The sequence below is a fragment of the Anomaloglossus baeobatrachus genome, chromosome 8, assembly GCF_048569485.1.
Source record: "Anomaloglossus baeobatrachus isolate aAnoBae1 chromosome 8, aAnoBae1.hap1, whole genome shotgun sequence".
Taxonomy (NCBI): Eukaryota; Metazoa; Chordata; class Amphibia; order Anura; family Aromobatidae; genus Anomaloglossus; species Anomaloglossus baeobatrachus.
The window spans coordinates 205,858,336-205,886,130 of NC_134360.1; the positions used below are offsets into that span (position 1 = coordinate 205,858,336).

Genomic DNA, 27,795 nt, shown 5'->3' on the forward strand with positions numbered 1-27,795 from the left:
TGAAACCTGCCCTTTAAGGGAGCTGAGGGCCAACCCCTTTTGCAACCTGACTGCAAAAAAAAAAAATAAATCAAGAATTCTCGGGATCGCCAGAGGCATAGGTTGGACATTAGATTCCCTGCACTGGGAAGGGAAAGTTTTCCACGTACGGTGGTAAATACGGGATGAAGGCCGGCTTTCGGGCACAGAACATGGTGGAGATGACCGCAGGAGAGAATCTCGCTCTTGTTAAAGTCCAGGTCTCAATAGCCAGGCCGTCAGCTTCAGGGCTCTGGAGTTCTGATGGGAATGAGCAATTGTACTAATTCAGCATACCAGGCGCACCTGGGCTAGTCCGGTGCTATTAGTATCACCGGGACTCCTTCTGCCTTGATCTTCCTGATTACTCGCGGCAGCAGGGGCAGAGGCGAAAAACATGTAAGGCAGACGGAAACGACTTCAGGAGACTAGAGCATCCGCGCCAATGGACTGCGGATCGCGTGACCTGGCTAAGAACGCGGTTACCTTTGCGTTCAACCTTGAGGCCATTAGATCCACGTCTGGTGTACTCCAGTGAGTGCAGATGTGTGGGAATACTTCTGGGTGGAGAAACCACTCTCCGGCGGCCAGGCCTTGGCGACTTAGAAGGTCCGCCACCCAGTTGTCTACTCCCGGTATGTGTAACGCTGAAAACACAGACCCCCGTCGATTAGGCCCAGGTGAGGATCCTGAGGACCTCGAGATAAGCTGTCTTGCTGCTGGAACCTCCCTGCTGATTGACATAGGCTACAGCTGTTGCACTGTCCAATTGGACCCGAATCAAACGACCTGCTAGCAGAAGGGGGAATGACCTGAGCGCGAGAAGATCGCGCTGATTTTCAGGATCATTTCTGGGAAGGGAAGACTCCTGGGGTGTCCAACGTCCCGAAGCAGTGTGGAGCCAGTACGCTGCTCCCCAGACTAAGAGGCTGGCGTCCGTGGTCAGGAGTAGCCAGTCCACTTGGGGGAGAAAAACTCCTTCTCAATATGGAAGAGGACTGAAGCCACCAGCAAAGTGCATACCTGACTGAAGGTGTCAGGTGAAAGTTCGTCCAAGGAAAAGGGGCTCTTGTCTCAGGCAGCTAGAAGCGCAAGCTGCAGTGGGCGGTGGTGTGGCTAAGCGAGCAGCACTGCCTCTATAGCCGCCGCTATCCTACCTAGCACTCTCATACTGAATCGAGAGGAGTACGTAGAGGGCAGTGTACTGCTTGTTGTAGAGCGGTCGCCTTGTCTTAAGGGGAAAACATCAAGCCCCGAAGAGTGTCCAGGGACATGCCCAGGGAGGTGACGGATTTTGACGGGACCGGGGATGATTTGACTGGAGTCAGAAGCCGCCCTAAGCGGGATAGGGTGCCCACAGAGATCTGCACGCTGGTTGAGCCCTTGATTAGGAGGTCATCCAAGCAAGGCAGAACAGCCACTCTGATGGCGTGAAGGGCACTCAAGGCGGCCGCCATGACCTTAGTTAAGACCCTTGGTGCTGTGGCAGAGCCGAGGGTAGGGCCACAAATAAAAAAAAAAAAAAAAGTCCTGAACCGCGAAGCGGAGGAACTTTTGGTGAGCTGGAGCGATGGGTATGTGCAGGTACGTGTCCCTGATAGCTAGGGAGGCAAGGAATTCTCCTTCGGCCATAAAGGTAATAATGGACCCTAGGAAGTCCATTCTGAATCTCCTTACATGCACATGTTTGCTCAGGTGTTAGAGGTCCAGGATGGGATGAACTGACCCGTCCTTTTTTGGGGACCACGAGAGGTTAGAATAGAAGGCCTTGAACCTCTCGCCGTCTGGAACAGGTACCATCACCCCCGCCGTTTGGAGGGAGTGGATCGCTGAGGAGAAGGCCTCGTGGTGTTTTGGAGCCTTTGGGGGGGGGGTTTGAGATCAAAGACTGACCAGGGGATTGGGTCCAGAATTCAATGTGGTAACCGGAAGACACAAGGTATCACACCCATTTGTGGTCTGAGGCGGCGGCCCAGATGGAGGACGACGAGACTCCTCAGTCTTTGTCTAGACTGCCAGGACGAGGTGGACTCGGGGAGGGCTGAGAAGGACGGGCCCTGCGTGTCTAGTAAAAAACATCCTGGGCTAGAGTTGGGGGAGGGAGGTACTCTTTTCCTCCCGTGGCGTCAGACAAAAAAAGAGCCTGTCCAGACGATCGGCAAACCATTGGTCTGGAAAGAGTACTGTGAGAGGCTTCTTAGAGACCGAGTCCGCTCTCCATTATCGGAACCAGAGGGCCTTACGGATGGCTATGGTATTTGAGGCGGGAATAACTGCGCAGGTAGCAGCGCCGAGGGAGGCCTGCATGAGGTACTCTGCCGCCGCAGCAATGTGAACTGTTACATCTGTGAGGGTCTGAGGGAAATTGGTAGTCCTGGTGCCTGTGCGACCCACACGGAAGGGGAGAGGAACCCGCGGCCTCGAGGCAGAGCGATCGAGCCGCTCCACTTGTCTGTCTGTCGGGTCCTTGAAGGAGGATCCATCAAGTAAAAAAGACAGGAGTAGTCCTTCAGGCAGGCGGAAGCCGGGTGAGGGTTCACCAAGGCCGGATCAGCCCAGCCCTTAGAGACAGCTAAGCCAAATGGGTACCGGGACTGCATGAGTTTACGGATACCGAAGCGGCGTCAAAAATTTATTTATTTATTTTTTTGAGGTTTTTTCACCCTTTTAAAGGAGACCGCAGGGTCAGTAGTAGTGGATGGGAGATCTTCCACATGCAGAGTTTTGGTTGATTGCTGCAGTAAGGGAGTCCATCGCAGCTTGATCGCTCGGGGAGGTTGAAACCAAGGAATCATCCCGGTACAAACATCATTCCCCTTCCTCCGGCTCCTCAGAGACCGCAGAACATGTGGGAGAACCCCATCTGTGTACCCCAGAGGGAGAACCATGGGGGTCATGCCCTTTTTCTGATCTGCAACCGGTGAAGAAGAGGGCTGATTCTTATCAGAAGGACCCTCTATAGAGGTGTCATCAGGCTGCGTTCTGTCCAGGGGCCCCGAGGGGTGTGAGGACGATGTTGCACAGCCAGCACCAAGTTCTGGGAATGGGGGATTGGAAGCCGTAGGCTCTGGGCTGGCAGCGGTTGCTGCGGTGGTGGCGGGAGAGGGGGGGGGTTAAGCTACAGGGGCACCGGACTCACAGAAGGGAGAGGTGCTATCATCCCCCAGTAGCTCAGCGTCTTATAGTTGTTGCTGTAGTTGTGCAGGGCATAAAACATGTGACTGCAGCCCCTGGCTGATGAGCCACAAACTCTGATTGTAATGGGGGAGCAATGCTCTGCACAGCTAATGTGCAAGTGAGGCTATAACTCACCCAGAACCCTGATGACCCCTCCCCCCCTCCTCCTGCATCCCAGTTCTGGGAAGGAGGAAGCCAGCTCTGAGAGACGCCCACAGGCTCTGATCACAACGAGAGGGAGCAATGCTCTGCAGAACCTGTGTGAGGAGGGTTACGCGCGCTTTCTTATCGAGTGTCGGAGGGGACGGGGCTTAGCGCTGACAAGAAGGCATGAGAAAATATAATAAACAAAAAAAAAATGGTGGGAAGGGACTCCCCTTCCCCCCTCCAGCCCTGCACAATAATGGTGGACAGAAAAAAAACTCTAATAAAGTGTACTGCAGCTGCGGGTGCACTGAGTCCTGGGGGCTCTTCCCTCCCCCCGCCACAGGTGGAATGCTATGCAGGAGTCTGCAATCACAGCTCATGTGCATCCAGTCAGTGTGACCTTTACTCCTATTTAGTGTGGAGAGTCTGACGCCTGCTGGCAGAACTTGTATCAATTCAGAGCCTGCCAGAAGGACTGAGGAAGTTTTCATCTGCTCTGGGAAAAATCGGAAGGATCTCACCTCAACTCCTGTGGAGATGGCAGTCTGATGCCTGCTGCCTGGTTACACTGGTGCGGAGCGTGTATCAACTCAGAGCCTGCAAGAGGGACTGAGGAAGTTTTCATCTGCTCTGGGCTCTGGAAAATCAGTGCCATGAGACCCGTCGTCCAGTGAGTAACAGCCCAGGATCCAGCGTCGCAGGAGGGGTACGGGGAGGCGACACTCCGCGTTCCCGCCTGTTTATGGTTTTGGGAAATCGGTCCCCGAAGGAAACCGTTGCCCTCTAAAAACAAAAAATTCTTGCTGCAGTAGTCTGCAGAGATGTGCCTCCTATAGACACTAAGCTAAAACTGAAGTAACCTGGCTGGGCCAGGGGGGTGTATACTGCAGGGGAGGAGCTAACATCTTTACATCTACTTAGTGTCCTCCTATGGATAAGCAGCATAGCACCCATGGTCCTGTGTCCCCCAATAAGGAGTCAGAGAAAAATTGTTTTTTATGTTATACCCCCGGCCTGGACTTTTATATACAGCATGTTAGAATGCTGTATATAAGAGCCCGGGGTGGTGGTGGCTGCAGCTTATAGGCCGAAAAAGTGGTGAAACTGACCATCCAATGGTAGCTATGATTGAGTTAATGTATTAATTGCAGAGTGCTGGTGTGTGTACACTATAATCAGAAAAGTGAGTACACCCCTCACATTTTTGTAAATATTGTTACAGTCTCTTTTGGCTTTCAGAGTAACGTTGAGTTTCTTACCTTTCCAGAAGTTAATATCAGCTTATCAAAGATATAATGCAATTCGTCATCAGCAATGTTTCCTTCATTCTTCAAGGTTTCGTGATGAAGTGAGGTAGCAGAGGTGCAGTCGTCAAGCCCGTTTTGTAGAGAACATGCCCCTTCTGATGCACACTTTCCTTCAGTAGTATCATCTTCATCACCTGTATCTGCTGGGGAGTCTTTTCCATTATATTTTCCGCTTCCCAAAACCCCTAAAGCTTCAGATATCTGGTCTGTCTCCGACAAACAAGGCAAATCCAAACCCTGCTCCTGAGAAGAGGTGGAATGTCCTCCCTCCTCGTCGCTCCCAAGTAGTCCTCCTTCCATGGTGTCCCTGATGTCAGAGTTATTGCACCTCGCGGTCTCCAAGTCACTGCTTTCCATCTCTCCTCCATCACTTTCACCCTGCTGGAGACCACCATTATCCACAGGATCCTCAGCTTTCCGGCTGCCAGACTTTGCCCTCTTTCTAGTCTCAGTTTTGGATTTGTTCTTCTCATTTCTTTGCGGACAAGCAAAATATCTGTAGGCCGCACGGAAGCGCTCTAATATATACTCATACACCATCTGGCTGTTCAGACTCCTTGCAACGTTTCTCTTTAGTGCAAAAGGATCTAGAGAAAACAGAAATGTATGAAGTTTTGTCATCTCCAGCATCGGATTGCCTCGTCGTGTGAAAATAGTGCTGTATGGTTATAATCGGCAGCGACCATGAATAACTTCTACAGAATACACCAGGGGACCCACGGCTGAGGACATGGGGTCATGTGCTTAACAAAAAAAGCAGCTAATTTTCTAAGTTGTCTCATTGTCTAAAGAAAAATGTTCTGGATTTTAGGCCATATTTTGTTATTGGTGCCAATGAGAGGTATGCTCTTGTTCACATTTGGATGTGAAATATAGTGGTCCTGATCAGGTATTTCCAGAACAGGAACAAGGTGTTGGAGCGGAAAGCTCTAATACACACGGTGGGTCATTCCCATCTGAAAAGATGATGGAATGTTGCTTAAAGGGGAACTACTTGTACACCACCTGCTCATTCCCCTTGTTCATCCCCGTAAAAAAGAGGATTTTTGTGTACTCACCGTAAAATCTTTCTCTGAGCCTTCATTGGGGAACACAGCAAAAACCATGGGTGTATGCTACCGGCTATAGGAGGCTGACATTAAGCAAAAACTGGGTTCCTGTGTCCCCCAATGAAGTGATAGAGAAATAAATAACTCACCTCCAACGTAGCCTCGGTTCCAGCGATGTCTGAAGCCGCGTTCCCAGGGCCCACATGACATTGTTATGATACACGAGCCCTGCAAGCAATCGGCGCCGGTTTCCTTCTCCCCGCCTTTGGACATTTGAGCAGGATGTGAGCACAGCGCTGACTTCCTGCTCAAATGTCCAAAGGCGGGGAGACAGACGCCGGGCGCTGATTGGACGCAGAGCTTGAGTGCCATAACAATGTCACCTGAGCCCCGGGAAAGCGGTTTCAGAAAATGCTGGAACCGCAGCCGCACCGGAGGCAAGTAGTGGCTTATTTATTTTTATGATGGTGAACGAGGGGAATGAGTAAGGGTTATCCAAGTAGTGGACATCCCCTCCAAGTTTGCCACCATTTTATAATAATTAGTGGTGGACTGAAGTATAGGATCTGGGACTCCACTGATCCTGAGAATGGAAAGATTGCTACACTTGGCTCTTCGATCACCCAATAAGCAGGGCATATGCGGTACAGCTCCGTTCACAGGTACCTGCACAGCCATGTGGCTTGAGATACCCAAAAAAAATTGAAGTGGTTGAATTTGTCGATTACCACTGCGTCAATTTTATTCTCATAGTTGGTGGGGATCCTAGAGGACGGACACCCGCTAATCACAAAGTAATGAGATGGCAATAACCCCGTGGAAGTGAAGATACAGTACATCAGCTGATTTTCACTAATTTAGTTGACATACTTGTGGGTTATAATTACGGCTGTAAGGACAATCTGCAGAAAGTCTCATCCTTAAAGGGGTTCCACCCAGTCATGTTATCCCCTATTGATAGGATAGTGAATAACCTATTGATTGGAGAGGGTCCGACCATTGTGACCCTCCTGAGAACAGGACTTTGCAAAGCTCCATCTGAATATCGCTAAGGCTGAGCAGGCCCAGCTTTGCTTTTGCTCCAGTCGATCTCCATGGGACTGCTGGTAACAGAGTACAGTTCTCGGCCATTTCCAGCAGTTCCAGAGAAGGAATGATCAACCGTCCCTTCATCCATGGGGTTTCTGCAGTGCCATGTTCTCTGGATCCATGGGGCTTCTGCAGTGCCATGTTCTCTGGATCCATATGGTTTCTGCAGTGTCATGTTCTCTGGATCCATGGGGCTTCTGCAGTGCCATGTTCTCTGGATCCATGGGGCTTCTGCAGTTTCATGTTCTCTGGATCCATGGGGCTCCTGCAGTGCCATGTTCTCTGGATCCATGGGGCTCCTGCAGTGCCATGTTCTTTGGATCCATGGGGCTTCTGCAGTGCCATGTTCTCTGGATCCATGGGGCTTCTGCAGTGCCATGTTCTCTGGATCCATGGGGCTTCTGCAGTTCCATGTTCTCTGGATCCATGGGGCTTCTGCAGTTCCATGTTCTCTGGATCCATGGGGCTTCTGCAGTGCCATGTTCTCTGGATCCATGGGGCTCCTGCAGTGCCATGTTCTCTGGATCCATGGGGCTCCTGCAGTTCCATGTTCTCTGGATCCATGGGGCTCCTGCAGTTCCGTGTTCTCTGGATACATGGGGCTTCTGCACTGCCGTGTTCTCTGGATCCATGGGGCTTCTGCAGTGCCGTGTTCTCTGGATCCATGGGGCTTCTGCAGTGCCATGTTCTCTGGATCCATGGGGCTTCTGAAGTGCTTTGTTCTCTGGATCCATGGGGCTCCTGCAGTTCCGTGTTCTCTGGATCCATGGGGCTTCTGCAGTGCCGTGTTCTCTGGATCCATGGGGCTTCTGCAGTGCCATGTTCTCTGGATCCATGGGGCTTCTGCAGTGCTTTGTTCTCTGGATCCATGGGGCTTCTGCAGTTCCATGTTCTCTGGATCCATGGGGCTTCTGCAGTTCCATGTTCTCTGGATCCATGGGGCTCCTGCAGTGCCATGTTCTCTGGATCCATGGGGCTCCTGCAGTGCCATGTTCTTTGGATCCATGGGGCTTCTGCAGTGCCGTGTTCTCTGGATCCATGGGGCTTCTGCAGTGCCGTGTTCTCTGGATCCATGGGGCTTCTGCAGTGCCGTGTTCTCTGGATCCATGGGGCTTCTGCAGTGCCATGTTCTCTGGATCCATGGGGCTTCTGCAGTGTCGTGTTCTCTGGATCCATGGGGCTTCTGCAGTGCCATGTTCTCTAGATCCATGGGGCTTCTGCAGTTTCATGTTCTCTGGATCCATGGGGCTCCTGCAGTGCCATGTTCTCTGGATCCATGGGGCTTCTGCAGTTCCATGTTCTCTGGATCCATGGGGCTTCTGCAGTTCCATGTTCTCTGGATCCATGGGGCTTCTGCAGTTCCATGTTCTCTGGATCCATGGGGCTTCTGCAGTGCCGTGTTCTCTGGATCCATGGGGCTTCTGCAGTGCCATGTTCTCTGGATCCATGGGGCTTCTGCAGTGCTTTGTTCTCTGGATCCATGGGGCTTCTGCAGTTCCATGTTCTCTGGATCCATGGGGCTCCTGCAGTGCCATGTTCTCTGGATCCATGGGGCTTCTGCAGTGCCGTGTTCTCTGGATCCATGGGGCTTCTGCAGTGCCATGTTCTCTGGATCCATGGGGCTTCTGCAGTGCCATGTTCTCTGGATCCATGGGGCTTCTGCAGTGCCATGTTCTCTGGATCCATGGGGCTTCTGCAGTGCTTTGTTCTCTGGATCCATGGGGCTTCTGCAGTTCCATGTTCTCTGGATCCATGGGGCTCCTGCAGTGCCATGTTCTCTGGATCCACGGGGCTCCTGCAGTGCCATGTTCTTTGGATCCATGGGGCTTCTGCAGTGCCATGTTCTCTGGATCCATGGGGCTTCTGCAGTGCCGTGTTCTCTGGATCCATGGGGCTTCTGCAGTGCCGTGTTCTCTGGATCCATGGGGCTTCTGCAGTGCCGTGTTCTCTGGATCCATGGGGCTTCTGCAGTGCCGTGTTCTCTGGATCCATGGGGCTTCTGCAGTGCCATGTTCTCTGGATCCATGGGGCTTCTGCAGTGCCATGTTCTCTGGATCCATGGGGCTTCTGCAGTGCCATGTTCTCTGGATCCATGGGGCTTCTGCAGTGCCATGTTCTCTGGATCCATGGGGCTTCTGCAGTGCTTTGTTCTCTGGATCTATGGGGCTCCTGCAGCTCCGTGTTCTCTGGATCCATGGGGCTTCTGCACTGCCGTGTTCACTGGATCCATGGGGCTTCTGCAGTGCCGTGTTCTCTGGATCCATGGGGCTTCTGCAGTGCTTTGTTCTCTGGATCCATGGGGCTTCTGCAGTTCCATGTTCTCTGGATCCATGGGGCTTCTGCAGTTCCATGTTCTCTGGATCCATGGGGCTCCTGCAGTGCCATGTTCTCTGGATCCATGGGGCTTCTGCAGTGCCATGTTCTTTGGATCCATGGGGCTTCTGCAGTGCCGTGTTCTCTGGATCCATGGGGCTTCTGCAGTGCCGTGTTCTCTGGATCCATGGGGCTTCTGCAGTGCCGTGTTCTCTGGATCCATGGGGCTTCTGCAGTGCCATGTTCTCTGGATCCATGGGGCTTCTGCAGTGCCATGTTCTCTGGATCCATGGGGCTTCTGCACTGCCGTGTTCTCTGGATCCATGGGGCTTCTGCAGTGCCGTGTTCTCTGGATCCATGGGGCTTCTGCAGTGCCATGTTCTCTGGATCCATGGGGCTTCTGCAGTGCTTTGTTCTCTGGATCCATGGGGCTTCTGCAGTTCCATGTTCTCTGGATCCATGGGGCTTCTGCAGTTCCATGTTCTCTGGATCCATGGGGCTCCTGCAGTGCCATGTTCTCTGGATCCATGGGGCTCCTGCAGTGCCATGTTCTTTGGATCCATGGGGCTTCTGCAGTGCCGTGTTCTCTGGATCCATGGGGCTTCTGCAGTGCCGTGTTCTCTGGATCCATGGGGCTTCTGCAGTGCCGTGTTCTCTGGATCCATGGGGCTTCTGCAGTGCCATGTTCTCTGGATCCATGGGGCTTCTGCAGTGTCATGTTCTCTGGATCCATGGGGCTTCTGCAGTGCCATGTTCTCTAGATCCATGGGGCTTCTGCAGTTTCATGTTCTCTGGATCCATGGGGCTCCTGTAGTGCCATGTTCTCTGGATCCATGGGGCTTCTGCAGTTCCATGTTCTCTGGATCCATGGGGCTTCTGCAGTTCCATGTTCTCTGGATCCATGGGGCTTCTGCAGTTCCATGTTCTCTGGATCCATGGGGCTCCTGCAGTGCCATGTTCTCTGGATCCATGGGGCTCCTGCAGTGCCATGTTCTCTGGATCCATGGGGCTTCTGCAGTGCCGTGTTCTCTGGATCCATGGGGCTTCTGCAGTGCCATGTTCTCTGGATCCATGGGGCTTCTGCAGTGCTTTGTTCTCTGGATCCATGGGGCTTCTGCAGTTCCATGTTCTCTGGATCCATGGGGCTCCTGCAGTGCCATGTTCTCTGGATCCATGGGGCTTCTGCAGTGCCGTGTTCTCTGGATCCATGGGGCTTCTGCAGTGCCATGTTCTCTGGATCCATGGGGCTTCTGCAGTGCCATGTTCTCTGGATCCATGGGGCTTCTGCAGTGCCATGTTCTCTGGATCCATGGGGCTTCTGCAGTGCCATGTTCTCTGGATCCATGGGGCTTCTGCAGTGCTTTGTTCTCTGGATCCATGGGGCTTCTGCAGTTCCATGTTCTCTGGATCCATGGGGCTCCTGCAGTGCCATGTTCTCTGGATCCATGGGGCTCCTGCAGTGCCATGTTCTTTGGATCCATGGGGCTTCTGCAGTGCCATGTTCTCTGGATCCATGGGGCTTCTGCAGTGCCGTGTTCTCTGGATCCATGGGGCTTCTGCAGTGCCGTGTTCTCTGGATCCATGGGGCTTCTGCAGTGCCGTGTTCTCTGGATCCATGGGGCTTCTGCAGTGCCGTGTTCTCTGGATCCATGGGGCTTCTGCAGTGCCATGTTCTCTGGATCCATGGGGCTTCTGCAGTGCCATGTTCTCTGGATCCATGGGGCTTCTGCAGTGCCATGTTCTCTGGATCCATGGGGCTTCTGCAGTGCCATGTTCTCTGGATCCATGGGGCTTCTGCAGTGCTTTGTTCTCTGGATCTATGGGGCTCCTGCAGCTCCGTGTTCTCTGGATCCATGGGGCTTCTGCAGTGCCGTGTTCTCTGGATCCATGGGGCTTCTGCAGTGCCGTGTTCTCTGGATCCATGGGGCTTCTGCAGTGCTTTGTTCTCTGGATCCATGGGGCTTCTGCAGTTCCATGTTCTCTGGATCCATGGGGCTTCTGCAGTTCCATGTTCTCTGGATCCATGGGGCTCCTGCAGTGCCATGTTCTCTGGATCCATGGGGCTTCTGCAGTGCCATGTTCTTTGGATCCATGGGGCTTCTGCAGTGCCGTGTTCTCTGGATCCATGGGGCTTCTGCAGTGCCGTGTTCTCTGGATCCATGGGGCTTCTGCAGTGCCGTGTTCTCTGGATCCATGGGGCTTCTGCAGTGCCATGTTCTCTGGATCCATGGGGCTTCTGCAGTGCCATGTTCTCTGGATCCATGGGGCTTCTGCACTGCCGTGTTCTCTGGATCCATGGGGCTTCTGCAGTGCCGTGTTCTCTGGATCCATGGGGCTTCTGCAGTGCCATGTTCTCTGGATCCATGGGGCTTCTGCAGTGCTTTGTTCTCTGGATCCATGGGGCTTCTGCAGTTCCATGTTCTCTGGATCCATGGGGCTTCTGCAGTTCCATGTTCTCTGGATCCATGGGGCTCCTGCAGTGCCATGTTCTCTGGATCCATGGGGCTCCTGCAGTGCCATGTTCTTTGGATCCATGGGGCTTCTGCAGTGCCGTGTTCTCTGGATCCATGGGGCTTCTGCAGTGCCGTGTTCTCTGGATCCATGGGGCTTCTGCAGTGCCGTGTTCTCTGGATCCATGGGGCTTCTGCAGTGCCATGTTCTCTGGATCCATGGGGCTTCTGCAGTGTCATGTTCTCTGGATCCATGGGGCTTCTGCAGTGCCATGTTCTCTAGATCCATGGGGCTTCTGCAGTTTCATGTTCTCTGGATCCATGGGGCTCCTGTAGTGCCATGTTCTCTGGATCCATGGGGCTTCTGCAGTTCCATGTTCTCTGGATCCATGGGGCTTCTGCAGTTCCATGTTCTCTGGATCCATGGGGCTTCTGCAGTTCCATGTTCTCTGGATCCATGGGGCTCCTGCAGTGCCATGTTCTCTGGATCCATGGGGCTCTTGCAGTTCCGTGTTCTCTGGATCCATGGGGCTTCTGCAGTGCCGTGTTCTCTGGATCCATGGGGCTTCTGCAGTGCCATGTTCTCTGGATCCATGGGGCTTCTGCAGTGCTTTGTTCTCTGGATCCATGGGGCTTCTGCAGTTCCATGTTCTCTGGATCCATGGGGCTCCTGCAGTGCCATGTTCTCTGGATCCATGGGGCTTCTGCAGTGCCGTGTTCTCTGGATCCATGGGGCTTCTGCAGTGCCATGTTCTCTGGATCCATGGGGCTTCTGCAGTGCCATGTTCTCTGGATCCATGGGGCTTCTGCAGTGCCATGTTCTCTGGATCCATGGGGCTTCTGCAGTGCCATGTTCTCTGGATCCATGGGGCTTCTGCAGTGCTTTGTTCTCTGGATCCATGGGGCTTCTGCAGTTCCATGTTCTCTGGATCCATGGGGCTCCTGCAGTGCCATGTTCTCTGGATCCATGGGGCTCCTGCAGTGCCATGTTCTTTGGATCCATGGGGCTTCTGCAGTGCCATGTTCTCTGGATCCATGGGGCTTCTGCAGTGCCGTGTTCTCTGGATCCATGGGGCTTCTGCAGTGCCGTGTTCTCTGGATCCATGGGGCTTCTGCAGTGCCGTGTTCTCTGGATCCATGGGGCTTCTGCAGTGCCATGTTCTCTGGATCCATGGGGCTTCTGCAGTGTCATGTTCTCTGGATCCATGGGGCTTCTGCAGTGCCATGTTCTCTGGATCCATGGGGCTTCTGCAGTGCCATGTTCTCTGGATCCATGGGGCTTCTGCAGTGCCATGTTCTCTGGATCCATGGGGCTTCTGCAGTGCTTTGTTCTCTGGATCTATGGGGCTCCTGCAGCTCCGTGTTCTCTGGATCCATGGGGCTTCTGCACTGCCGTGTTCTCTGGATCCATGGGGCTTCTGCAGTGCCATGTTCTCTAGATCCATGGGGCTTCTGCAGTTTCATGTTCTCTGGATCCATGGGGCTCCTGCAGTGCCATGTTCTCTGGATCCATGGGGCTTCTGCAGTTCCATGTTCTCTGGATCCATGGGGCTTCTGCAGTTCCATGTTCTCTGGATCCATGGGGCTTCTGCAGTTCTATGTTCTCTGGATCCATGGGGCTCCTGCAGTGCCATGTTCTCTGGATCCATGGGGCTCTTGCAGTTCCGTGTTCTCTGGATCCATGGGGCTTCTGCAGTGCCGTGTTCTCTGGATCCATGGGGCTTCTGCAGTGCCATGTTCTCTGGATCCATGGGGCTTCTGCAGTGCTTTGTTCTCTGGATCCATGGGGCTTCTGCAGTTCCATGTTCTCTGGATCCATGGGGCTCCTGCAGTGCCATGTTCTCTGGATCCATGGGGCTTCTGCAGTGCCGTGTTCTCTGGATCCATGGGGCTTCTGCAGTGCCATGTTCTCTGGATCCATGGGGCTTCTGCAGTGCCATGTTCTCTGGATCCATGGGGCTTCTGCAGTGCCATGTTCTCTGGATCCATGGGGCTTCTGCAGTGCTTTGTTCTCTGGATCCATGGGGCTTCTGCAGTTCCATGTTCTCTGGATCCATGGGGCTTCTGTAGTTCCATGTTCTCTGGATCCATGGGGCTCCTGCAGTGCCATGTTCTCTGGATCCATGGGGCTCCTGCAGTGCCATGTTCTTTGGATCCATGGGGCTTCTGCAGTGCCATGTTCTCTGGATCCATGGGGCTTCTGCAGTGCCGTGTTCTCTGGATCCATGGGGCTTCTGCAGTGCCGTGTTCTCTGGATCCATGGGGCTTCTGCAGTGCCGTGTTCTCTGGATCCATGGGGCTTCTGCAGTGCCATGTTCTCTGGATCCATGGGGCTTCTGCAGTGCCATGTTCTCTGGATCCATGGGGCTTCTGCAGTGCCATGTTCTCTGGATCCATGGGGCTTCTGCAGTGCCATGTTCTCTGGATCCATGGGGCTTCTGCAGTGCCATGTTCTCTGGATCCATGGGGCTTCTGCAGTGCTTTGTTCTCTGGATCTATGGGGCTCCTGCAGCTCCGTGTTCTCTGGATCCATGGGGCTTCTGCACTGCCGTGTTCTCTGGATCCATGGGGCTTCTGCAGTGCCGTGTTCTCTGGATCCATGGGGCTTCTGCAGTGCTTTGTTCTCTGGATCCATGGGGCTTCTGCAGTTCCATGTTCTCTGGATCCATGGGGCTTCTGCAGTTCCATGTTCTCTGGATCCATGGGGCTCCTGCAGTGCCATGTTCTCTGGATCCATGGGGCTCCTGCAGTGCCATGTTCTTTGGATCCATGGGGCTTCTGCAGTGCCGTGTTCTCTGGATCCATGGGGCTTCTGCAGTGCCGTGTTCTCTGGATCCATGGGGCTTCTGCAGTGCCGTGTTCTCTGGATCCATGGGGCTTCTGCAGTGCCATGTTCTCTGGATCCATGGGGCTTCTGCAGTGCCATGTTCTCTGGATCCATGGGGCTTCTGCAGTGCCATGTTCTCTGGATCCATGGGGCTTCTGCAGTGCCATGTTCTCTGGATCCATGGGGCTTCTGCAGTGCCATGTTCTCTGGATCCATGGGGCTTCTGCAGTGCCATGTTCTCTGGATCCATGGGGCTTCTGCAGTGCCATGTTCTCTGGATCCATGGGGCTTCTGCAGTGCCATGTTCTCTGGATCCATGGGGCTTCTGCAGTGCCATGTTCTCTGGATCCATGGGGCTTCTGCAGTGCCATGTTCTCTGGATCCATGGGGGTTCCAGCATTCGAACCCATAGCGATCAATAACTTATCTCCTTTTCCTATCAATAGGAAATACCTTACAAATTTGATACGGCTCTTTTAAAGTAGAGACATGATGGCTCAACCTCCCTTTTTAAATGTAAGTCACCATTTTAGCCTGGGTGTAACGGGGGTGACTGTATCCTCTATTATTCCATGTAGGGTTAAATAAAAGTACGAGGCAATCAATCTTATGCTATATTCACATCACATTCGGAGCCCATGTCTGGTTCTATATTGAGGAAAAAGCTTCTGCCAGTCTCTCGCACACATCTGTCTTTCACAGTCCAGATAACAATGTATATATGGGCCTCGGTCTCCAGAGCCAAATTCAACACCCTTATAGACATACTAGAAGGTGGCCCGATTCTACGCATCGGGTATTCTAGAATTTACGTATTGTGTAGTTCATGTATGATTTTAGTTTTATATATATATATATATATATATATATATATGTTGTTGTGTGTAGTTACCAAGTGTTTGTGTAGGGGCTGTACATGTTCTGGATGTTGTCTGGGTGTGATGGGGGGTGAGAGCGGTGTTGTTTGTGTGTTGCGTTGTTTGTGGAGCGCTGTGTGTCTGTAGCGTTGTGTGTGTGTTGCGCGGTTTGTGTGTGTGTGGTGTGTTTTGGGGGGAGGTATGTTTTGTGCAATGTGCGTGTTGTGCGGTATGTGCGTATATTTGTGTGTGCAGCGTTGTCTGTGTGTGTGGGTGTCTGTGTAGGGCAGTTGTTTGTGGTTCCCAGTGTGTGTGTGTGGTGTGGTGTGTTGTGCAGTGCGCGCGCGCGTATGTGTGTGTGTTGGGGGGAGGTGTGCACTTCCCATCGTGCTCCATCCCCCATGCAGCGCACTCCCCATCGTGCTCCATCTCCCATCCTGCGCACTCCCAAACGTGCTCCATCCGCCATGCTGCGCACTCCCAAACGTGCTCCATCCGCCATGCAGCGCACTCCCCATCGTGCTCCATCCCCCATGCTGCGCACTCCCAAACGTGCTCCATCCGCCATGCTGCGCACTCCCCATCGTGCTCCATCTCCCATGCTGCGCACTCCCAAACGTGCTCCATCCGCCATGCTGCGCACTCCCAAACGTGCTCCATCCCCCATGCTGCGCACTCCCAAACGTGCTCCATCCGCCATGCTGCGCACTCCCAAACGTGCTCCATCCCCTATGCTGCGCACCCCCCATCGTGCTCCATCTCCCATCCTGCGCACTCCCAAACGTGCTCCATTCGCCATGCTGCGCACTCCCAAACGTGCTCCATCCGCCATGCTGCGCACTCCCAAACGTGCTCCATCCGCCATGCTGCGCACTCCCCATCGTGCTCCATCCCCCATGCTGCGCACTCCCAAACGTGCTCCATCCGCCATGCTGCGCACTCCCCATCGTGCTCCATCTCCCATGCTGCGCACTCCCAAACGTGGTCCATCCGCCATGCTGCGCACTCCCAAACGTGCTCCATCCGCCATACTCCGCACTCCCCATCGTGCTGCATCCTCCATGCTGCGCACTCCCAAACGTGCTCCATCCGCCATACTCCGCACTCCCCATCGTGCTGCATCCCCCATGCTGCGCACTCCCAAACGTGCTCCATCCGCCATGCTGCGCATTTCCAAACGTGCTCCATCCGCCATGCTGCGCACTCCCAAACGTGCTCCATCCGCCATGCTGCGCACTCCCAAACGTGCTCCATCCGCCATGCTGCGCACTCCCAAACGTGCTCCATCCGCCATGCTGCGCACTCCCAAAGGTGCTCCATCCGCCATGCTGCGCACTCCCAAAGGTGCTCCATCCGCCATGCTGCGCCAGCATCAGCCTCTCTACCTGCAGCATCAGCCTCTCTCCTCCCAGCATCAGCCTCTCTGTCCCCAGCATCAGCCTCTCTGTCTCCAGCATCAGCCTCTCTGTCTCCAGCATCAGCCTCTCTGTCTCCAGCATCAGCCTCTCTGTCTCCAGCATCAGCCTCTCTGTCTCCAGCATCAGCCTCTCTGTCTCCAGCATCAGCCTCTCTGTCTCCAGCATCAGCCTCTCTGTCTCCAGCATCAGCCTCTCTGTCTCCAGCATCAGCCTCTCTGTCTCCAGCATCAGCCTCTCTGTCTCCAGCATCAGCCTCTCTGTCCCCAGCATCAGCCTCTCTGTCGCCAGCATCAGCCTCTCTGTCGCCAGCATCAGCCTCTCTGTCCCCAGCATCAGCCTCTCTGTCCCCAGCATCAGCCTCTCTGTCCCCAGCATCAGCCTCTCTGTCCCCAGCATCAGCCTCTCTGTCCCCAGCATCAGCCTCTCTGTCCCCAGCATCAGCCTCTCTGTCCCCAGCATCAGCCTCTCTGTCCCCAGCATCAGCCTCTCTGTCCCCAGCATCAGCCTCTCTGTCCCCATCATCAGCCTCTCTGTCCCCAGCATCAGCCTCTCTGTCCCCAGCATCAGCCTCTCTGTCCCCAGCATCAGCCTCTCTGTCCCCAGCATCAGCCTCTCTGTCCCCAGCATCAGCCTCTCTGTCCCCAGCATCAGCCTCTCTGTCCCCAGCATCAGCCTCTCTGTCCCCAGCATCAGCCTCCCGCAGCGTCAGCCTCTCTGTCCCCAGCATCAGCTTCTCTGTCCCCAGCATCAGCCTCTCTGTCCTCAGCATCAGCTTCTCTGTCCCCAGCATCAGCCTCTCCGTCTCCAGCATCAGCCTCCCCATCCCAGCCTTCCCCAGGATCAGCCTCTGTCCTCTCAGCCTCCTCCAGCACGCCGTGCTCCTCTGCCGACACTCACAGATCCGATCGCATACACTCACACACACCCACACACACCCACCCGATCGCATACACTCACACACACCCGATCGCATACACTCACACACACCCGATCGCATACACTCACACACACCCACACACACCCACCCGATCGCATACACTCACACACACCCGATCGCATACACTCACACACACCCGATCGCATACACTCACACACAAAGACACACACACTGACGATATTGCACATACGCGCTGATACTCACAACATCCGGGGATATCACATGCTTCTGGCCATGTGATCCCCCGGCAGGTCCTGGAAGCTCACAACAGCACAGTATCGCCGCCGAGAAGCAAGCGATATCCCAGGATGTTGTGAGTATGTGGATGCGATGTGATGTGTGAGGTGTGTGTGAGTGTGATCTGATTTGTGTGTGTGTGTGTGTGTGTGTGTGTGTGCGCTGTTATGTGTGTGTATGTTCCGCAGCTGCAGGACCTTGATGTGTGGATGCGATGTGATGTGTGTGTGAGGTGTGTGTGTGGTGTGTGTGAGGTGTGTGTGAGGGTGAGTGTGATCTGATGTGTGTATGTGTGTGTGTGCTGTTATGTGTGTGTATGTTCCGCAGCTGCAGGACCTTGATGTGTGGATGCGATGTGATGTGTGTGTGAGGTGTGTGTGAGAGCGAGTGTGAGCCGGTGTACACTGGTAACTATGATACACATCGGGTAACTAAGGGACCTTAGTTACCCGATGTGTATAATGGTTACCAGCTTTCACGGCCTCAGTCAAGATCCCAGCATCGCAAGGTTATGTCTGGCGCTGCCGGGATCCTGACGGAGCCGGTGTAGAAGCAAGCGATATCCCAGCATGTTGTGATGTGTGAGGTGTGTGTGAGAGTGAGTGTGAGAGTGAGTGTGATCTGATGTGTGTGTGTACTCACCTGGGAATCGGAGCTCCCTGTCAGTTGGGCCAGAGCGAGCGTGCATTGCGTGAGGGGGGCGGGGCCTGCAGAGAGCCGGGGCGAGAGGCCAATCCGTGTGGGGGGGCGGGGCCATGGCGAGCCCAGCGGCCAATCAGCTTTGTGTCACCGTAAGGACACAATTTCGGAGCATGACAGACAGACAGACAGACAGACAGACAAAATAAGGCAATTATATATATAGATATTAGGTTATTGAGTTTGGGTCAGGATATCAGCTGTTGGTCCGAACACCATACTCAGAAAGTGGCGCACGGATAAGTGAAACCAACCTTACAGATATATGTCTGGAGATTCTACCAGTGTGTATCGCCAATGTAACCTCCTAACATGATGTGAACCGAGCAACTGAAAGACCAAGACGAAGGATGATGATGATGATGATGAGTATTTACCTTCTATGGCTATTCGTCTTTTTGGCCAGTTCTTGTTTTCCCTGCTTAGCAGGCTTTGTACTCGCACGCTGATCACATATTCCTCCATTGCAAACTCCAACGTGTAGAATTTAAGCAACTCCAACCACAGCTGCCCGAGAGATACCTGGTGAGACTGCTCAAACACCAAGCAACACTAGAGAGAAAGTATAAAAAAAAATAGTCAAAATATACTGTGTATCCGGAAGCAATCGTCTAGTCTGGACATAATCTAGACTGCGGGTCAGATCCACCATCTTTCGCTAAACATTAGCTTTTAAATATGCAATAACTGTAGAAAAGGACATGAACCGCACCTCCAAAATCACACTGTGATCTAATGCCGCTAAAAAAGAGAATTTCTTTGTCGCTCTATTGGGAGACCCAGACAATTGGGTGTATAGGCTATGCCTCCGGAGGCCGCACAAAGTATTACACTCAAAAGTGTTAAGCCCCTCCCCTTCTGCCTATACACCCCCCGTGCTCCCACGGGCTCCTCAGTTTTTTGCTTTGTGCAAAGGAGGTCAGACACGCACGCACAGCTCCACAGATTGGTCAGCAGCAGCTGCTGACCATGTCGGATGGAAGAAAAGTGGGCCCATATAGGGCCCCCAGCATGCTCCCTTCTCACCCCACTCTTGTCGGTGGTGTTGTAAGGTTGAGTACGGAGGCTGGAGCCCACATGCTGTTTTCCTTCCTCATCCCCCTCAGGGTTCTGGTGGAAGTGGGATCCTATCGGTCTTCAGGCACTGAGACCGTGCTTCATCCACAACTCCTGTGGAGCCTGCTGGATAGGAGCCGGGTATCGTTCAGGGACATGGCCCTGCTACTTGGAGGTACTCTGTGTCCCCGTGGGGACCGCGCACAGCAACACTCCAGCTTTGCTGGGTGTGCTAGTGCACCGGGGACCGCGGAGCTGACCGGGTTAATATGTGCCATTACACACTCAGCGTTGCTGAGTGTGTTTATGTATAGGGACTGCCGCATTGACCGCCGCTGCCTTGGAAATACTGCGGCGCGGCTGGGACTTGTAGTGCGCCGGGGACTTCCACGCCGGCCGCGCTTTTACGGCGGCCGCGTTTATTACTAGAGTCCCCGGCTTTTTGCGGCCTAGTTTCCTTTCCTCCCGCCCATAGCCCTGACAGGCAGGGGAAGGGCAGGACGCTGCATAGAACGAGCAGCACTGAGGGCTGGAGCATGCTTTGCATACTCCACTCCCCTCACTGTGCACAGTGCAGGCACCAGTTCCCGCTCTTTCTGGGTCACGCCCACGGCTCCCTCCTCTCCTCAGGACGCATTCCTGTCAGCTCCTCGGACGCTGCAGAGGGGGACAAAATCTGGGAGACCCAGGCAGGGACTCTGGTGGCCTCACAACCGCTTTAAGCGGGTGGTAAGCAGCACCTGTGGTGCTAGCCCCATTGTGCAGTAGTGTAACATTATATGTTTATTTTACACTGTATAGTGCACAGTTGATTTCTGGCTATATACCCTATTGTGTTACTCAGGGAAGATAATAGCATGGCGCCCACGAAAGGCAGGGGTGCCAAAACACAGGCTTATTATGTTGCCTGCGCCGCATGTACGACCCCGCTACCGGCAGGTTCCACTGACCCTCATTGTCTGCACTGTTCGGCCCCTGTGGCACTTGCTCAGCCAGAGCCTCTGCTAGGGGGGGCCCAGGGGGAGCCACCTGCTAACACTGTTCAGGTGACAGGGACGGAGTTTGCAAAACTCTCTGAGACTATGGCTAAGATACTAGAAGCCTTGCAGTCCAGGCCGGTATCTCAGCACAGGGACTCTGTTGATTCTTTGTTCCCGGGCCCACCTCAGCTGGACCAACAATGTCCTCCCGGGGTATCTCATTGATCCCAAGCTGAGGGTTCTGACACAGACCCCAGCCCCAGACCGACTAAGCGAGCTCGCTTAGATTTTCCCTCGACATCATCATATTGTTCAGGGTCTCAGCGAGGGGAATCGCTGGTCGATGACGCGGAAGTAGCTGATCAGGATTCTGATCCTGAGGCCGCTCTCAATCTTGATACTCCGGACGGGAACGCCATAGTGAACGACCTTATTGCGTCCATCAATCGTATGTTGGATATTTCTCCCTCAGCTCCTCCGGCGGAGGAGTCGGCTTCCCTGCAGGAGAAATTCCGTTTCAGGTTTCCCAAGCGTACACCGAGTATGTTTCTGGACCACTCTGATTTCAGAGAGGCAGTCCAGAATCACCATGCTTGTCCAGATAAGCGTTTTTCTAAGCGCCTTAAGGATACACGTTACCCTTTCCCCCCTGACGTGGTCAAGGGCTGGACTCAGTGTCCCAAGGTGGATCCTCCAATCTCCAGACTGGCAGCTAGATCCATACTTGCAGTGGAAGATGGGGCTTCACTCAAAGATGCCACTGACAGGCAGATGGAGCTCTGGTTGAAATCCATCTATGAAGCTATCGGCGCTTCTTTTGCCCCAGCATTTGCAGCCGTATGGGCGCTACAAGCTATCTCAGCAGGTCAAGCGCAAATTGACGCAGCCACACGCACGTCCGCGCCACAGGTGGCGTCCATAACCACTCAGACGTCGGCATTTGCGTCTTACGCTATTAATGCTATCCTGGACTCTGCGAGCCGTACGGCGGTTGCAGCCGCCAATTCGGTGGTACTCCGCAGGGCCTTGTGGCTACGGGAATGGAAGGCAGATTCTGTTTCCAAAAAGCGCTTAACCAGTTTGCCAATTTCGGGCGAACGATTGTTTGGCGAGCGTTTAGATGAAATCATCAAACAATCCAAGGGAAAGGATACATCCTTACCCCAGCCCAAACCGAACATACCCCAACAGAGGAAGGGGCAGTCGAGGTTTCGGTCCTTTCGGGGCGCGGGCAGGTCCCAATTCTCCTCGTCCAAAAGGCCTCAGAAAGATCAAATGAACTCTGATGCATGGCGGTCTAAGTCACGTCCTAAACAGACCACCGGAGGTGCCGCTACCAAAGCGGCTTCCTCATGACTTTCGGCATCCTCACTCCGCATCCTCGGTCGGTGGCAGGCTCTCCCGCTTTTGCGACACCTGGCTGCCACGGGTAAAAGACCGTTGGGTGAGAGACATTCTGTCTCACGGTTACAAGATAGAGTTCACCTCTCGTCCCCCATCTCGATTCTTCAGGGCATCCCCGCCTCCCGAACGAGCCGAGGCTCTTCTGCAGGCGCTGGGCATTCTGAAGGCAGAAGGAGTGGTGGTCCCTGTTCCTCTTCAGCAACAGGGCCACGGTTTTTACTCCAACTTGTTTGTGGTCCCAAAGAAGGACGGGTCTTTTCGACCTGTCCTGGACCTGAAACTTCTCAACAAACACGTAAAGACCAGGCGGTTCCGGATGGAATCCCTCCGCTCCGTCATCGCCTCAATGTCCCAGGGAGATTTCCTTGCATCGATCGATATCAAGGATGCTTATCTCCACGTACCGATTGCTCCAGAGCACCAGCGCTTCTTGCGCTTCGCCATATGGAACGAACACCTGCAGTTCGTGGCACTGCCTTTCGGCCTGGCAACAGCCCCACGGGTTTTCACCAAGGTTATGGCTACTGTAGTAGCGGTCCTCCACTCACAGGGTCACTCGGTGATCCCGTACTTGGACGATCTGTTGATCAAGGCACCCTCTCTAGAGGCATGCCAACACAGCCTCGACGCTACCCTGGAGACTCTCCAGAGTTTCGGGTGGATCATCAATTTTCCAAAGTCAAATCTGACACCGGCCCAATCGCTGACATACCTTGGCATGGAGTTTCATACCCTCTCAGCGATAGTGAAGCTTCCGCTGATCAAGCAGCGGTCACTACAGACAGGGGTACAATCTCTCCTTCAAGGTCGGTCACACACCTTGAGACGCCTCATGCACTTCCTGGGAAAGATGGTGGCAGCAATGGAGGCAGTTCCTTTCGCGCAGTTTCACCTGCGTCCTCTTCAATGGGACATCCTTCGCAAATGGGACAGGAAGCCGACGTCCCTCGACAGGAACGTCTCCCTCTCGCAGGCGACCAAAGCTTCCCTTCGGTGGTGGCTTCTTCCCACTTCATTATCGAAAGGGAAATCCTTCCTACCCCCATCCTGGGAGGTGGTCACGACGGACGCGAGTCTGTCAGGGTGGGGAGCGGTTTTTCTCCACCACAGGGCTCAGGGTACGTGGACCCAGCAAGAGTCCTCGCTTCAGATCAATGTTCTGGAAATACGGGCAGTGTATCTTGCCCTGAAAGCGTTCCAGCAGTGGCTGGAAGGCAAGCAGATCAGAATTCAGTCAGACAATTCCACAGCGGTGGCATACATCAACCACCAAGGCGGCACACGCAGTCGGCAAGCCTTCCAGGAAGTCCGGCGGATTCTACTGTGGGTGGAAGCCACGGCCTCCACCATCTCCGCAGTTCACATTCCAGGCGTGGAAAACTGGGAAGCAGATTATCTCAGTCGCCAGGGCATGGACGCAGGGGAATGGTCCCTTCACCCGGACGTGTTTCAGGAGATCTGTTGCCGCTGGGGGGTGCCGGACGTCGATCTCATGGCGTCCCGGCACAACAACAAGGTACCAGCGTTCATGGCACGGTCTCAAGATCCCAGAGCTCTGGCGGCAGACGCCTTAGTTCAGGATTGGTCGCAGTTTCAGCTCCCTTATGTGTTTCCTCCGCTGGCACTGTTGCCCAGAGTGTTACGCAAGATCAGGGCCGACTGCCGCCGCGTCATCCTCGTCGCTCCAGACTGGCCGAGGCGGTCGTGGTACCCGGATCTGTGGCATCTCACGGTCGGCCAACCGTGGGCACTACCAGACCGACCAGACTTGCTATCTCAAGGGCCGTTTTTCCATCTGAATTCTGCGGCCCTCAACCTGACTGTGTGGCCATTGAGTCCTGGATCCTAGCGTCTTCAGGGTTATCTCAAGACGTCATTGCCACTATGAGACAAGCTAGGAAACCAACGTCCGCCAAGATCTACCACAGGACGTGGAAAATTTTCCTGTCGTGGTGCTCTGCTCAGGGTATTTCTCCCTGGCCTTTTGCTTTGCCCACTTTTCTGTCCTTCCTTCAATCTGGACTGGAAAAGGGTTTGTCGCTCAGCTCCCTTAAGGGACAAGTCTCGGCGCTCTCTGTGTTTTTCCAGAAGCGCCTAGCCAGACTTCCACAGGTACGCACGTTCCTGCAGGGGGTTTGTCACATCGTCCCTCCTTACAAGCGGCCGTTAGAACCCTGGGATCTGAACAGGGTGCTGACGGTTCTTCAGAAACCACCATTCGAGCCAATGAGGGATATTTCTCTCTCACGCCTTTCGCAGAAAGTGGTTTTTCTAGTAGCAGTCACTTCACTTCGGAGAGTGTCTGAGCTAGCAGCGCTGTCATGCAAAGCCCCTTCTTTGGGACCACAAACAAGTTGGAGTAAAAACCGTGGCCCTGTTGCTGAAGCGTCCGGTTCCGGAATTTCTCCCTAAGGTGGTATCCCCCTTTCATCTCAATCAGGATATCTCCTTACCTTCTTTTTGTCCTCATCCAGTTCACCAATGTGAAAAGGATTTGCACTTGTTAGATCTGGTGAGAGCACTCAGACTCTACATTTCTCGTACGGCGCCCCTGCGCCGCTCGGATGCACTCTTTGTCCTTGTCGCTGGCCAGCGTAAAGGGTCACAGGCTTCCAAATCAACCCTGGCTCGGTGGATCAAGGAGCCAATTATCGAAGCTTACCGTTCGGCTGGGCTTCCGGTTCCCTCAGGGCTGAAGGCCCATTCTACCAGAGCCGTGGGCGCGTCCTGGGCTTTGAGGCACCAGGCTACGGCTCAGCAGGTGTGTCAGGCGGCTACCTGGTCGAGCCTGCACACTTTCACGAAGCACTATCAGGTGCATACCTATGCTTCGGCGGATGCCAGCCTAGGTAGACGAGTCCTTCAGGCGGCGGTTGCCCACCTGTAGGAAGAGGCCGTTTTACGGCTCTTTTACGAGGTATTATTTTACCCACCCAGGGACTGCTTTTGGACGTCCCAATTGTCTGGGTCTCCCAATAGAGCGACAAAGAAGAAGGGAATTTTGTTTACTTACCGTAAATTCCTTTTCTTCTAGCTCTAATTGGGAGACCCAGCACCCGCCCCTGTTTTTTTGTGTACACGTTGTTCATGTTGAATGGTTTCAGTTCTCCGATATTCCTTCGGATTGAAGTTACTTTAAACCAGTTTATAATTCTTTTTCCTCCTTCTTGCTTTTGCACCAAAACTGAGGAGCCCGTGGGAGCACGGGGATGTATAGGCAGAAGGGGAGGGGCTTAACACTTTTGAGTGTAATACTTTGTGCGGCCTCCGGAGGCATAGCCTATACACCCAATTGTCTGGGTCTCCCAATTAGAGCTAGAAGAAAAGGAATTTACGGTAAGTAAACAAAATTCCCTTCTTTTTTACTTACCGTAAATTCTTTTTCTTATAGTTCCGTATTGGGAGACCCAGACCATGGGTGTTTAGCTTCTGCCTCCGGAGGACACACAAAGTACTACACTTAAAAGTGTAGCTCCTCCCTCTGAGCTTATACACCCCCTGGTGAGCAGACCCAGCCAGTTTAGTGCAAAAGCTGAAGGAGAATAGCCACCCACAAGTAGAACCGAGTAAGAACTGGAACAACCGGAGACTCTGTCCACGACAACAGCCGGTGATAACACACGGAACAAGAAAATTGCCAACAGGCAACAGGGAGGGAGCTGGGTCTCCCAATACGGAACTATAAGAAAAAGAATTTACGGTAAGTAACAAAATTCTCTTTTTTTTTTTATCGTTCCTTTGGGAGACCCAGACCATGGGACGTTCCAAAGCTGTCCCTGGGTGGGAATAAACAAAAAAAAACTAAGAAGTAGGCGGAGCCTAACTTCACAAGTGGGCGACAGCCGCCTGAAGGATGCGTCTGCCCAAGCTCGCATCTGCCGAAGCATGAGCATGCACTTGGTAGTGCTTCGAAAAGGTATGCAGGCTAGTCCAAGTGGCAGCCTGACAGACTTGTTGAGCCGTAGCCTGTGCCTAAAAGCCCAAGAGGCACCGACAGCTCTGGTCGAGTGTGCTTTGATCCCCGGCGGGGGAGGCACCTGAGTACTCTGGTAGGCGTCCGAAATGGTCGATCTAATCCAACGGGTCAAGGTCGGCTTAGAAGCAGAGAGACCCTTGCGCCGCCCTGTGGTTAGCACAAAAAGAGAGGTGCACCGCCTAAGCGCAGCGGTGCGAGACATAAATCAGGAGAGCACGCACCAGATCTATAGTATGCAGCGCTTTCTCAAACCGATGAACAGGGGCCGGACAGAAGGAAGGCAAGGAAATATCCTGGTTAAGGTGGAAGGGAGAGACCACCTTAGGAAGAAAGTCCGGGGTCGGACGGAGAACTACCTTGTCTTGGTGAAAAACCAAAAAAGGTGACTCCGAGGAGAGCGCAGCCAAATCAGAGACTCTCCTGAGAGAAGTTATGGCAACTAGAAAGGCCACCTTTTGAGAAAGACGATACAAAGAAACCTCCCTAAGGGGCTCGAAAGGGGGTTTCTGCAATACCGTGAGGACCAAGTTAAGGTCCCAGGGATCCAAGGGCCGCCGATAAGGCGGAATGATGTGAGACGCACCTTGCATGAAGGTGCGGACCTGAGCCAGGAGGGAGAGACGCCGCTGGAACAGCACTGATAGAGCTGAGACTTGTCCCTTGAGAGAGTTGAGGGACAGTCCTAGCTGCAGACCGGACTGTAAAAAAGACAGGAGGGTCGGCAACGAGAATGGCCAAGGAGAATGGCCGGAAGAGCAACACCAGGACAGGAACATTTTCCAAGTCCTGTGATAGATCTTGACGGAGGAAGACTTACGGGCCCGAGTCATAGTGGAGATGACTTCAGGAGGAATACCAGAAGCCGTCAAAATCCAGGACTCAAGAGCCACGCCGTCAATTTGAGTGCCGCAGAATTCGGGCGGAAAAACGGACCTTGCGAGAGCAGGTCTGGACGGTCCGGAAGATGCCACAGCATCTCCACGGACAGTTGGAGCAGGTCCGGATACCAAGCTCGCCTGGGCCAGTCCGGTGCAATGAGGATGACTCGACGGCCCTCCATTCTGATCTTGCGCAGGACTCTGGGCAAGAGAGCTAGAGGGGGAAACACGTAGGACAGACGAAACTGGGACCAGTCTTGAACCAGAGCGTCCGCGGCGAAGGCCTGAGGATCGTGGGAGCGAGCCACGTAAACCGGAACCTTGTTGTTGTGACGGGATGCCATTAGGTCCACGTCCGGAGTGCCCCACTTGCGGCAGATTGACTGAAACACTGCCGGATGCAGGGACCACTCGCCACCGTCCACGGATTGACGGCTGAGATAATCTGCCTCCCAGTTTTCTACGCCAGGGATGTGAACTGCGGATATGGTGGACTTGGAGTCCTCCGCCCATTGAAGAATGCGTTGGACCTCCAACATTGCCAGGCGGCTGCCTGTCCCGCCTTGGTGATTGATGTAGGCAACCGCTGTCGCGTTGTCTGACTGGACTCGAATGTGCCTGCCCGCCAACAGGTGATGAAAGGCTAGGAGAGCTAGAAGCACAGCTCTGGTTTCCAGCACATTGATTGAAAGGGCTGATTCGGACGGAGTCCAAGTGCCCTGTGCTCTGTGGTGGAGATGTATCGCTCCCCAGCCGGATAGGCTGGCATCCGTGGTGAGAATCACCCAGGACGGAGTCAGGAAGGAGCGCCCTTGGGACAGGGAGAGGGGTCGAAACCACCACTGAAGAGAGCTCCTGGTCCGTGGCGACAGAGCCACTAACCTCTGTAAGGAGGAAGGTCGCTTGTCCCAACAGCGGAGAATGTCCAGCTGCAGAGGACGCAGATGGAACTGGGCAAAGGGAACCGCCTCCATGG

General features: G+C 53.9%; 1 protein-coding gene across 1 annotated transcript in view; it reads right to left on the minus strand.

Annotated features, from left to right (window-relative positions):
• Window positions 1-27,795, minus strand: part of TUT4 (terminal uridylyl transferase 4) — a 209,217-nt gene that overhangs the window by 106,914 nt on the left and 74,508 nt on the right. Inside the window, exons 12-13 of the mRNA XM_075320092.1 lie at window positions 18,903-19,077; window positions 4,602-5,236 (exon numbers count right to left, since the gene is read on the minus strand). Of these exons, the coding sequence (XP_075176207.1) occupies window positions 4,602-5,236; window positions 18,903-19,077 (810 nt within the window). The remainder of the gene's footprint in view (window positions 1-4,601; window positions 5,237-18,902; window positions 19,078-27,795) is intronic.